Source organism: Pelodiscus sinensis, chromosome 1, assembly GCF_049634645.1.
Source record: "Pelodiscus sinensis isolate JC-2024 chromosome 1, ASM4963464v1, whole genome shotgun sequence".
In the NCBI taxonomy this organism is placed as follows: Eukaryota; Metazoa; Chordata; order Testudines; family Trionychidae; genus Pelodiscus; species Pelodiscus sinensis.
In genome coordinates this window covers 170,111,066-170,124,351 of record NC_134711.1, presented here as the reverse complement: position 1 = coordinate 170,124,351, position 13,286 = coordinate 170,111,066, and the positions used below count along the sequence as shown (strand labels likewise).

At 39.8% G+C, this 13,286-nt stretch overlaps 1 protein-coding gene across 24 annotated transcripts in view; it reads left to right on the top strand.

Annotated features, from left to right (window-relative positions):
• ROBO2 (roundabout guidance receptor 2) overlaps positions 1-13,286 on the top strand; it is a 625,770-nt gene that overhangs the window by 505,154 nt on the left and 107,330 nt on the right. For all 24 annotated transcript variants that reach the window (XM_014580520.3, XM_014580517.3, XM_075909832.1 and 21 more), the window contains 2 exons: positions 3,598-3,769; positions 8,504-8,709. In XM_014580520.3, the coding sequence (XP_014436006.2) occupies positions 3,598-3,769; positions 8,504-8,709 (378 nt within the window). The remainder of the gene's footprint in view (positions 1-3,597; positions 3,770-8,503; positions 8,710-13,286) is intronic.

Genomic DNA, 13,286 nt, shown 5'->3' with positions numbered 1-13,286 from the left:
CTTGCCTGTCAGCTCTGCTCCCTACCTGCATAGGAACTCTGAACCTCTGCATGGGGCTCATTAAAGGGCTGTGCAGTCGTGTGGCCACACAGCTCACAGGGAACTTAGGTATATAATAGGTGCCAAGTTTCTAATAATAGGTGCCCCCTGGCTCTACCCCTTTCCCTTCCCCCATGTCTTTACCCTTGTTCTACCACCCTTCCCCCTCCACCACTCTTCCTGCACTCCTACCCTGCCTCTTCCCTGCATAGTTCTGCCACCTCCCCAGGTGTACCGTGTTCTCACTCCTTTCCCTTCCCCTACAGCACTCTCTGATTCCGCAAAGCATCTAATCTGTGGCAGGCAGTAAGCACTGGGAGGGGGGAAGAAGGGTTGATCAATGGGGCCTGATCATGGGCAGGAGGCGCTGGAGGGATGGGAAGGTTCTGGTGGGTGGGTGAGTGGGTGACTGACAGTGGGTGCTCCAGCCCTAGAGTGTGAACCCCTCCACGCCATTCATCATATGCAAGAGGTGGCTCTGCCAACAGAAGCACTCTTCTGTTGGCACATTTGCGACTACATTGAGGGGTTTGCCAACAAAATGATGTGATGCAGGGGCTTCAAGTTTTCCCAAAAGCATCTACCATTAGCCTAACTTTGCACCCCTAAAAGTGAATGATAAAACTCCCCTTGAATCCTTTTGGAACAGTTAGGGTATGTCTACACTACCCCGCTAGTTCGAACTAGGAGGGTAATGTAGGCATACTGCACTTGCAAATGAAGCCCGGGATTTGAATTTCCCGGGCTTCATTTGCATAAGCGGGGAGCCGCCATTTTTAAATCCCCGCTGGTTCGAACCCTGTGTAGCGCGGCTACACGGGGCTCGAACTAGGTAGTTCGGACTAGGTTCCTATTCCGAACTACCGTTACTCCTCGTGAAATGAGGTGTACCGGTAGTTTGGAATAGGCACCCTAGTCCGAACTACCTAGTTGAAGCCCCGTGTAGCCGCGCTACACGGGGTTCAAACCAGCGGGGATTTAAAAATGGCGGCTCCCCGCATATGCAAATGAAGCCCGGGAAATTCAAATCCCGGGCTTCATTTGCAAGTGCGGTATGCCTACATTACCCCGCTAGTTCGAACTAGCGGGGTAGTGTAGACATACCCCTATAGTGAACACTCAACACTGAAGACCATCCTGCAAGTTTTGATTTTCAGCTTAGTACCAGTCGGCAAACTTTAAAATCTGAAGTTTTTCAAGCCACCATTATTAGAGAGCTAAACAAAATTACCTTACCCTAAAGCAGATAAGGTATGATTTTCTGCTTTTTTAAGAACTCTGTCTGGGGTTGGGCAAGCCAGGAGGTACAGGGATAGGACACAGGAGACATTTGGAGCCCCACCCCTCTGAGGGCAACAGCTTGCTCCCCAGTGCCTTCCTCCCTTCCTGCCTTCAATCCTCGTCTGGATGTCGTGGGACTCCAGCTCTCAGCCCTAGGATGGCAGCACAGCACATATGTTAAGATAAGATTGGTGATGGAATGGTAAGTCTGCTGTGAAAAGTGCCACTCTGACATCTGTGCTGCTCTTGGCCTCCATAACTGGATGCTCAGCCAGCAGTCTCTGCTCACCACACTCCCTTCAGAGTGAGGCAGCAGTATATGTATTTGGAGGGCAGGAGAAGGAACATAGCAACTACAGACACAAAGAAGAATGGCGTGATTAAATAGGGTTAAGAACCACTTAATAATCAATAGCTTACATTAATTTTCCTCCCATGCTTGGATACGCCACTAGTGTTAAAAATTGTAATATTTTTATAGGAATTGGTTCAGTGTGTTTTACTTAAACTAGTTCATAAATCATGGTTCCATCATTATGTTGAGTTAGTTAATTCAGGCAGTTTCCCCCCCTTACATACTAACCTCTCATCCTAACTCCTAATCCTCTCCCTTATTCCTCTTTTCCATCCCCCCTGCCAGTTTCATTAATTTGTCTTTCCCTGAGTGCTGTCTCTCCACTCTTCTCATCCCTTTTTTCTTCTCATCAAGGCCATTGTCAGCTGTCATCACTTTTCTCTCTAAAATTTGCCCCCAGGTGCTAAAGCCCTGGTTCCAGCATTGATTATCTTTTTGCATGATTTTTTTGCATTGATTACCGAATTCTCTACTCTACTCTACTTTCCCCAATTCTCATCTTTTTCCATTAAAAGGGTATCAGCTGAAACAACTCCCCCATTCTAAATGTACTACCCTATCCTCAAAACTATTCTCTCCTTGCCAATTTTCACATCAAATTTATACTCCTTATCCCGCCTTCAAAGTTCCATGTTGCTCTGCTTCTTGTCTATGTGTCAGGTTTAATTTCCTTCTATTCCTTCTTTCATGTCCCATGCACTGCCAGCCCCTCTTTCTTTATAGCCTCTCTTGCCATTTCTGCTTCTATGCCTTGTTCAAGCTGCTACTTTTGCCAGGATCAAGTATTAATTGCCAAAAAATCTCATTTTCCTCTTTCACACCTCTACTCACAATTCACTCCTTTTAGGTAGCTTTCTAATGTGCACTCTAGTGTTATCTACTCCTAACCTAATGCCCAGCTATGAATGTTTTTAAAGTGAATTTCAGAGTTAGTAAGGTACACATGAAACAAATTCAGAAGTAACAACAAAATACATATGAAAGAAGAAATCATCCACATTTTTGTTGAAAACATTCTGCATACCTCAACTCCTACCAGCAACACAATTGTATGTTGTCTTTTTTTCAGTGATGCCATATCTAACTTAAACTACAAGCTTCTCAAGGCAGGGAACATTGCTTTATTTTGTGTCTGAAAAACAAACAGCAAGACCTATGTATACCTTTGCTACTACAGGTTGAATCTCTAGAGTCCAGCACTCTCTGGTCCAGCATGCTTTTAGTTAGCCGGATGTTCACTTGTCATGGGTATGGCCAGTGCTTTTTTTGTAAGTATTCCAGGGGGAAGTTGTTGAGCAAAAAAACCAAACCAAACCAAAAAAGCCGAAACTGGGGGGGGGGGGGAGGAGGAAAGTTGTTGAGAAAAAAAACCGCGGCAGGGGCCGAAATGCTGTTACAGCCCCTTTAAGAGCCATGTATCCCAAGCGGGCTTCCATTGGAAGCCCAGTCACCCCAGGAAAAGAGGTGTCGGTACACTCAAGGGGAATTCATTTAAATTATGGAGGGAAAATAGGTGCTGGTACATCTTCCTGGGGCATACCGTCACTAAAAAAGCACTGGGTGTGGCCAAGTTTCTCGCAGTCCCATAAAGTTTGTTTACAGCCACCAGTCCTGGCTCTCATTATTCAGTGCAATTATTAAGCTCTTATTTGTCCCTAAATGTCTTCTAAGAGCACAGTAAGCTGTAGAAATGTTGTTAATGCTTCTAGACAATACTGACCTCCCGTGGTTCAGCAAATTCTCTGTTTTGGCACCAGTCAAGTCCCGAGGGTGCCAGACTAGTGAAGTTCAACCTGTATATAAATAGTCATGCTCTTTTCTGTTTGTATGTAATGCTTGTAAAATAAATTATTGTGCTCTTGTGTAAGGGAAAAGCAGTGTTCTTGTACTTTGCACTAATGTAATTTGAATTGTCTTTACAGAATCTACTCTTTCCAAACCAGCCTCTCCAACCCAATAGTAGGTATTCAGTATCACCAACAGGCGACCTCACTATTACCAACATTCAGCGATCTGATGCGGGCTACTACATCTGTCAGGCACTGACGGTTGCTGGGAGCATTTTAGCAAAGGCTCAGCTGGAAGTTACTGATGGTAAGAAATGAGGATGAGTATTGTTTTTTTTAAAACCATTGCACTGAAAAAGCTAAAATATAATTTGTAAATATAGACATATTAGGTCCTGTCTTGTCAAATATAAAGATTTCTGTAGATTATAAACAATGCAGTGCAGATTCTTCTTCAGTAACAAAAAAACATGGATACAGGTTTGCATATTATTTGAAAGTTGGTACATGTTTAAAACAGTCAGTAAAAAGGAGGGACACACCAACTCAGAATATAATTAGTGTTAAGGGACACTGTTCAATACACAGGAACTTGAAATCTAAGATGTCAGTGTTCTAATCCAAAATGTGCAATGGATGGTTTTATGCTGTATAGAGTTCAAATTTAGGAATACTAGGTTCAGTTCCCAGCTGTGCAACAGACTTTGTTACCTTAGGGTAGTCACTGAGGGACATATCATCAGCTCATGTAAACTGGCATAACTCCATTTAAATCTATGGAGCCATGTCTGTGCACATCAGCTAAGGACCCTGGCCTTTAGTCTCTCTCTGTCTCAAATCCCCATTTGTAAACAGGGGCCTGTAATTCTTCCCTATCCTCATAGGACTGTTTTAAGGATAATTAATGTGTGTGCTCAGATACTGACATGATGGGAGTCAGACTGACAGATTGACAAATACTACAACACATTGTGACTTGACACTAGCCATTTCACCACTTTGTTTTAGAAAAATAGTTGAAATATATTCTTTCCTAATTAGTGCATATATCTCCTTCAGTTTGATCCCATGAATCCTGTTGATGTCAGTGTGAGTTCTGTTTATGGATCTAAGGCAGAATTGGTCCTTTACATTCCTACAGAAAATTTAGCTGAAATCCTGATTTGCCTACCAGGTCATCGCATTTCCAGGCCTTATTATTCCCTATCTTAACTGACTCATTAAATAGCTCCTGACAGACTTTGACTCATTTTTACTGTTAAAACTGTTGTTACATGCACAGATTCACTATTACAGTTCCCTCAGAGACCTGCCTACATCATGAAAGTTTGAAAAGATGTCTAATTCTGAATAATCTGGCTCTTCACAAAAGCATATTCATCACAAGTGACAGGTAGAGAGGTTCAGACACACACTGTAGAGGTTTGAACATGAATTTGATGCCTTTTTTTGTTGTTTTCCAAAAGCTGTCTATATTTTTATGACAAGGACAGATAATTTCTTCCTTATCCTTGCATCTTTACAAGCACATGGTGCATTTCCTTAAAGTAGTTTCTGGGAGATTAAAGCCTCACCTTCGCTCTGTGACCTCTTTAAGTCTTCCTTTTCTCTTACTCTCTGTGACAAAATGATGCATTTTCATACAATTCAAATTTACATGTAGATTAAAAGGTCATTTAAAATTAATGGAATGGCAGTATTTTTTAATATCTGTCCATGGCACAGCCTGATTCAATGCTGTGGCTGTGATTGGAATAAATAGAACACACAAACATTGGCTGATAGGACATTGAGCTGTTAATGGTTGCACCTGCTGTTGCTGCAGAGATTTACTGCAACTGGGGCTGAAAGGAGCAAGTCGGGTTCAAGGATATCAGTGATGAGAAATTCTTCCTTTAGACAGACAAGGCCTCTGGTCTAGCTTAATCTTTTTTTTATTTCTGTGTATGAAAAAAAATCATCATTGACCTCTTCTGCATGTGCATCAACTTATGCACCCAGTCAACAGAAAAGCTCATTAAGGTGTCGATGGCAAAAAGCAAACTCAGCTTGAACTAATTACATTCAAAGGTACTTAGCATTCTACATTCCTTAAGGAAGCATTCAATCGTGATTGTATGACTAAAGGAATGAAAAATCTGCATTCTTCAAATATCTCCCAGAACCTGAAAGTTAGGACAGTCACTGTAATATACTTACATGATTATTTTATCGAAATATGAATACATTATTGAGTTGAGCGGTGGATAATGGTCACGAGGAATGTGCAAAAAGTGTATACTGTAACTGAAATTGTGAAAGCACCATTGTATTACAGATAATATTTTACATTGCCTTTAGTTAGAGAATTAGGCATAAATATCTAAATATTCGTTGTCAGCTAACTCTGAGTGTAAGTTATAGAAGTTAGTATATTTATGAATAGAGAAATCTAATTTCAAGTTTTAAAAATATATTAAAATTAAAACATTTAAAATATTAGCCATATATTTAAGTATTGGCTTTCCAGTTTTTGGCTGGTGATTCCAGTTTTATTTCATAGCCCAGAATTTTTCAGTTTGGTTAATGATTTAATAATAGTGGCGAGCCATCATTTTCATTTTGAACACATTTTTGTTTGATCCCAGAGTAATTTGGATTCAATTGAAATTCCAATACAGAATGAAAACATATGTCATGTGCAGAAAAACAAGTGCTTAATTATACCATATATAGCAGTGTTTCAGTTGTTACATTTTTGCACTTAGAAGTCTTTACTAGAAATATTTTTAACTCAAGTGTTCCTATGAGAAAAGATTACTTGCTGTGATGAAATGTGCTGAGTTGAGTGATAATTTTGCTGATTATGGACTGTGCTAAGAGCTTTCAGTATATTTGAAATTCAGATCTTGTACTGTCTTGAAAGATCATCACATAAATCCAGTGCCTAATCACATCTGGAAAAGTAAAATCATTTTTTTAAAAAGGAGGCAGTCTTTGCAATCTTTCAAAAGGAAAGGTACACAGTCTTAGTACAACAAATAAGTACAAACTAAAAGCTTCCATTTAGTACTCTCTTTCTCTCTGTTATAAAGAGAAGAATTCATAGTTAGTAATTTATTCCATAAATTTAGCCTCTTTTTCTGCACAGAATATTGAGAAGTAAATCTCAACGCCCTCCAATCTACTCATTGTTCATATTTATTGATTGATCATTTGTCCACTGTATTTTTTTAACTCAAGGGATTAGTCACAAATAGTTCTCTGTGAGTACCCAGCTGTCTCTCTTTGAAATTCAAGTTGTATTGCTCAGTTGTGACTGGTCAAATAGAGCACATCATATTGTTTCCATCACCAGATTACATGCATATATGAATGTTGCAGATACTACTTTTAAATTCAGTTTCAATGGAAATGAGCATGAAAGGGTTTGTGTTTGGATAAAAAAAATTCACCTAAAAATTAGAGCAACAATTCATGGATGTTTTACAATATTTGTCCATCTTTGAGATAGATAGACCCTGATATACAAACATCTTTCCAGTGATCTGCTCAAGTGTTGATTACTAATTCACTGAGAGACCTCTGTCATGGGAATCCTGTTTATATATTTAAATAACTGACAAAACTAGGAGAATTTTAAAACATTTTACAGAAGATTTACAAGTCATAGTGGTGAAAACAATACTGTTGTTCACAGATCACTGAAAATCCTAAGTGTTCATTTAACCTTTAGCCTTAGTGTCATGGAAACCTGTAGTAGTTTTTCACCCATAACACTCTTGGAAATGAAGATTCCTTCTAGCCAGGAGACTTTCAATTACTTTATTGATCAAACCCATTTAAAGGATTATGAGCTACTCATTTGGGCAGTAAAAAAACTAATTAGATGCCAAAGAGCAATATCTAAAAAACAATAAGCTTTTAAAATACCTATATTGCTACCCATAAAAAAAGCAATGAGTTGCTACAAATAACTAAAGATGTATAGTTATCAACCTAAGCAATTATATGTTTTCATTCTTTCAATCTATATCCACTCACCTAGAAAAGTGAAGACACATTGCTCCACATTAAATGTAAATGAAAACTTATGTGGCCTAGGATTCACCTTAATATATTTTTGCTGAAGGTATTTCAATGGACCAAACATGGCATAGTGAATAATTTCAACAGAATTATTTATAACAATTATTCTTACAAGAAAAGTTAACACGATCATTTACCTCATCTTCAAGATACCGCACTAAGTAGTGGAATAAGGCTCTGACGCAACCAAGGACTCACTAGTTACAGAGTCCTTAATGAAATATTTCAAGCAAGCTCACTGATGGGGAGTGGGGAGGGGAGACAAAGAAGGCAGTTGCCCCAGGTCCTGGTGATTTCAAAGGGCCTGGGTTGCAGACCACCCTGCACCTGCAGTAGCGACAGTGGCAGCAGGAAGCTCTGGGCCCTTTAAATTGCCACCAGGGCACCAACGATGCACTCCAGGTAGCTCTGAGGATTGGGAAAGGCCTGGCCGAGCACGCTCCAGGTGGCACTGAGAGCTGGCTGCCGTAGCCCTGGCTTTTCCAGGGCGCAGAGCCGGCCCCTTCACCTTGCCAAGAGGCCTGGCATTTCTGTCAGCCTCCCTGATTTCAAGCATGCAAATATAAAATATTAGGGAGAAAAATATCAGAGTTCATGATTTTAAAAGGTGATGAAACAATTTGATAAGTAAACAGTTTGGTTAAATCTGAACTGTTCCTCCCTGAAGAGGGTGGTCCTAAGCCCAACAAGGCCAAGTCAACCCTGCTATTTTTTTGCAGTGTAGACATACCCATGCTCACGTAAGCATGATAATCTTTCAGTGTTTCTTATTAGCCAGCTCAAATCTAGGTGCCATTTCATTGTAGCTAAGCACACCCCTTTTAAACATCTTACATTCATAATGGGTCTTGCAGAAAGTAATGTTTTCAATTTCCCTGGATATTATACATGATTTTGTTAATATTTTTATTCTGTTACAGAAATAATAACTACTAAACGTGAGCACTTGAATAATTGTTGTGTTGTCATTTAGTTTTGACAGATAGGCCTCCACCCATCATTTTACAAGGTCCAGCCAATCAGACATTGGCAGTAGATGGGACAGCTTTGCTGAAGTGTAAAGCTACTGGCGACCCTCTTCCTGTTATTAGCTGGTTAAAGGAAGGATTCACATTCCTGGGCAGAGATCCTAGAATATCAATACAGGAGCAGGGGACTTTGCAGATTAAAACTCTCCGGGTAAGTGCTAATACAAATGAATCTTTGTTAGGTCTGGATCATTACTAAGCTGCTGAGGAACTCCCATCCAGTGGTTAGTCATTCTTGCCTTCAAAGTTGACATGTGTCCCTCCATTTAGAATAATATCGTCTAGCGTCAGGTTTTCATTGAGCAAAATTCACATCCTACCTTTGCCAGAGAGATTAAAGGTCCATTTGGTGTGCTGTGGAGAACAACAGAGTTCAAAATGGCTGCCCTTAAAAGGTCAGGCAACGTTTTTTGGGGGAAGGGGCTCAATAACTCCCCTCCCCCCTGACCATTTTTTTCTCAATAACTTTTCCGCAGGCTCCCTCTGCTTTTTTTGTTTGTTTGTTTATTTTTTGCTCAATAAAAAAACTCCTTGGTATTCCTCATAAAAAAATTATTGTTTGGTGTTCCTCGAGTCTTAAAAAGTTTAGAAACACTGTTGTAGAGGGTTTCAGGTAACATATTGGGATTCAGACAGAAGTGAGGGCTGGCTAAGCTGCATTCTGTGCAGGAGATGGGTACAGGGAACTGGTCACCATCTCCATCTCGTCTGACCCTGAAACTGGGTTTCAGTTCATTCATTGTTTCAAATTGGAGCAGCCTCATTTGTTCCAGCTGATAATTTGTCTCCAAGGAGCTGTTACCATAATCAGGTACTCCTAGACTGCAGATGGGCTTTGGCTACTTACTCCCTTACCAGATCTACTACACCAGGGACTAAGAGAGAGAGGTGCCCTGGAGCTGGCTGTGCTGGTTATGTTCTATATGTACTGGGATTTCCCTAGCTGCATGGTTAGGGCAGTGTTCCCCCCTCTTTGGCATAGGGCATGGAGGACTGTCTGGCCAGTACAGTTTGAAAGTATCTGAAAATCAAATGCCTTATATCGTCCAGCATCAGGTTTTCATTGAGCAAAATTCACATCCTACCTCTGCCAGAGATATTAAAGGCGGATATGGTGCAACATTTCTATAGAGCAGTGGAGGGTGGAATTCATATAGGGCAGAGACAAAATGAGATGTGAAATTTGATCTTAAATGAAATTCTGGTGCCTTGATCATTTCTTATCAAACATTTTAAATGAATTTCTATCTAAAAAGAAAAAAAACACACCATATTTGAAGCACATTTATTTTCCAAATGGGATTTAGAATTACATTAGTAAAGTGTTTTCTTGTATAATTGGGTCTATTCCTGCAGCCTATAGTCATGCCTATGATCATTACACATGCAGATGGTCAGATTAAAATCAATGATATGTCCCACTTAGGGAAAGCAGGATGGTGTTCAAAATCTCCTGGTCACAAGGCTTTATAAGAAAACAAAAGTAAAAAATTAAAACAAATAACTCTGAATGAAGTGGCAAAATGTAGTTTGCCCATAGGCTCAATTCTGGATCAGATACATGAGGTTCATTTAACTTATGCCAGCTGCAGTGGTCTGAGTAGGTACTGTATCCTTCAACCTGTCCTACCTCACTCAGGGGAGGCCCTTAATGGGAAGTGACGGGAGCCAGGTTGCATAGCGTACTCAGTCACTCGTTTAGAGCAGCTTTCTGGCTGCTCTGTGCTGCAGTGCAGATAAGGTATGGAGGACTGATTCTTTGATATGTCTACACTCACATACAGAGTGGTTGCCATTCAAAAGGAAGCATTGCAAACAATTTAACACATTGATATCTGATGTGTCTTATTTAGAGTATAAATTAAATCTGCAATATCTCATCTACCACCACGTTGTCCCTTGTTGTTAAATGTTACCTTGCTAATGACAACCATTGTGTAGATTCATGTATTTATGTAAAATATATAAAGCATAGAGATATACATTAAACATTTCCAAATATGTATAAAATATAGTAAAATGTAGAAAGGTGAATATAGTTGTATTCTTCAGTAGTTGTTTAGAAATAATTTCTGGAAATATTTAATTTCATCAGCACTAATGTTTGCACTTAGTTTTATCAGGGGAAAAAATAATCAGCAAGACTATAAAGGACAAGAAATGAGCAGCAGTTTAGCTTTCTGCCAACATCTCATCAGTGATCGTAAATGAATTGTTAACCTCCTTGGAACAAAATGGAATTTATTAAAAAATTTATGCCAGCTTTCCTTGGGTAAACAATTTATCCTCCCTCTCTGGGCTAAAGGCGGTCTTGGGCCATGAAGGTTAATGCATTTTTACTGTAGAGCTGGATTAAAGAGTGCGGCTGAATAGTCAAGATTCCCCAGTAGTGTTCGAAAGTAGCAATTAAAGGTGGGAGCTTGGTGATTTCAAACAAACTCGCAGGGCATTGATGATGGGCTTCTGTGGAGTGTCCATGAGGCAGAAGCTCATGGGAAGCCTGCCTCCATGCAGTCATGCAAACAATGAAATACTTGTTGAATCGTGCCAGTACATTAATGTCTTTGTTAGAGGTATATGATCTGTAAAAGAGAAAAGAAATACTGTCAGGGTAAAGGAAAATCCATCATTAAGTGTGGCTTTTAAAGACATGGAGGTTTTATTGATCCTTGAGTGGCCCATTTTCATTAGAGACTCAAAAATTTGCTCCACAAGCTTTCTCAATGCAGTAACGTCTGTTATTTGAATCAGACACACCAGGAAGAAAGACTCAACACCATAAATTGCTTTAAGCTGGAAGCAGCAAACTTTATGAATTAATTATTTGAGGAGCAACGTTAGTTCGAACCAAGGGATTTGGTTCGAACTAATGCGTCCCTGCACGCACTTTCGCTTCGAATCAGCGGAATAACACACGGGCAAAATCATGCTAATGAAGCGCGTGCTATTTAAATCCCTGTTTCATTAGCAATTTCGGTCGGCTACATTTGCATCCCTAGCTCGAACTAGGGACTAAGTGTAGACGTACCCTTAAAAGTAACTGACTGTCCACAGCCATAGGTGGTTCATTCAAACTTATGCATAGGTTAGGTTTTGGTCTCTATGACAGTGGTGGGGGGTCTACCCTTCCCATAGAACAGTTATCCCCTGTCCAGCCAAACCCTTCCCCCAACATTACTGAGTTGGTATGAGATGTTGAAAAACAATGAATTGCCATTGACTGTCTTGATATTTCTCCTTTTTGTGTGTGTTTAATATCACAAAAGATTAAAAAGCAAACAGTGTTATCACGCAGATCCACAATTCAGTAGGCACACATGTAATCCGCATAGCTGGTAGTTAACTTCATGGGCTACAAGAAGTGGAATATCCTCAGCATTCTTTATATACAGTATTTGCTTTCTAAGTATACTCACTGTGTCCAGTGTCATATTCCACTTTGCCACAGTGATGCACAAATAGTTAAAAAACTGCATTCGACTACCACATTACAAAGTTACCTTTTCCCAAACAACAGCTTAGAAAACACACAGTAGAACAGTATAGCAGAGAATGCTATATTGCTCCCAGTCTCTGCTGATAAGGCTATCTGTCATCAAGTGCCTTTGTTTTTTCCCAGCAGCTGGATTACGTTTTGAATATTTCAGAGGCTCTTTCTGACTCAAGGCAACTGCATATTCTTAAAATTCAGGTCTTAAAATTCAGGCAAATTTACTAAACAGTTACATCACTAATTACCTGTCCTGCCCTGTCAATAACAATTGTATACTGCAGCAATAATGTGTCTGAATCAAAATGTGTCATCACAATTCAAACATGATAAACTTCAAAAATCAATTAAAAAAATAGAGCAGCAAATATTGTAAAGAGCATCTTGCCGATTTGCCTCCACAGCCAAAATCAAGCTATGAGCACATTGATTTCAGTTCCAATTTAATATAGAGCAGAGCACACACATACTATATCCCCTTACAGTCCAATAAACCATTTTTGGATTTAATCCTAAATCCATTGAGATTTTCCAGTGCAATCTTCCCCCCAGTGAATATAATTCTTCTCTCCTATCATCAGAGTCAGCACTCTTCCCACTCCATTTCCATTTATAGACTGGCATGTTTTACACCTCGCAGGTTGGGGGCTTCTCAGTACACACCATGCTGTTGGCCAACTGTGATATTCCATTGATCTCAGTAGATCTCACCGGAACAATTATCAGCTCTCAATTCACAGCTTCCCTTAGCCTTCAAAGTGAGAAATAACAAAACATCAGGGGAAATCAGTCAGTGTGACGGAAAAAATATGAAAAGCAGAGGAAAATAATTCAGTGAGTGTCAATTTGATCACAGATAATTTCCCCCATATAAATTCTGCATATCTGATAAGATACAGAGATAATCATTTATGTGACTATAACACATTTTATCCCAAAAGATCCCCAAAACACTTCTCAAGCTCCAACCATACAGCACAACTGAAATGCAAACCCTCTGGTGTGGAAGGCGGCTGACTGTTCATTAATAACCTCATACCACTCTTCATAACTGTGGAAAGGGGAGGGAAATTTGCCTAGGCTACTGACTCAGCTAAAAAATGTTATGTATGAGGACCTTAATATCCATACCAATTAGACAGAACTTATTTTATAGCCTCATCTAAAAAGACCCTTACTACAGTAATACTTTCTCTACAACAGAAGAATGCAAGAGTGTCAGACAACCCAGATGGGAT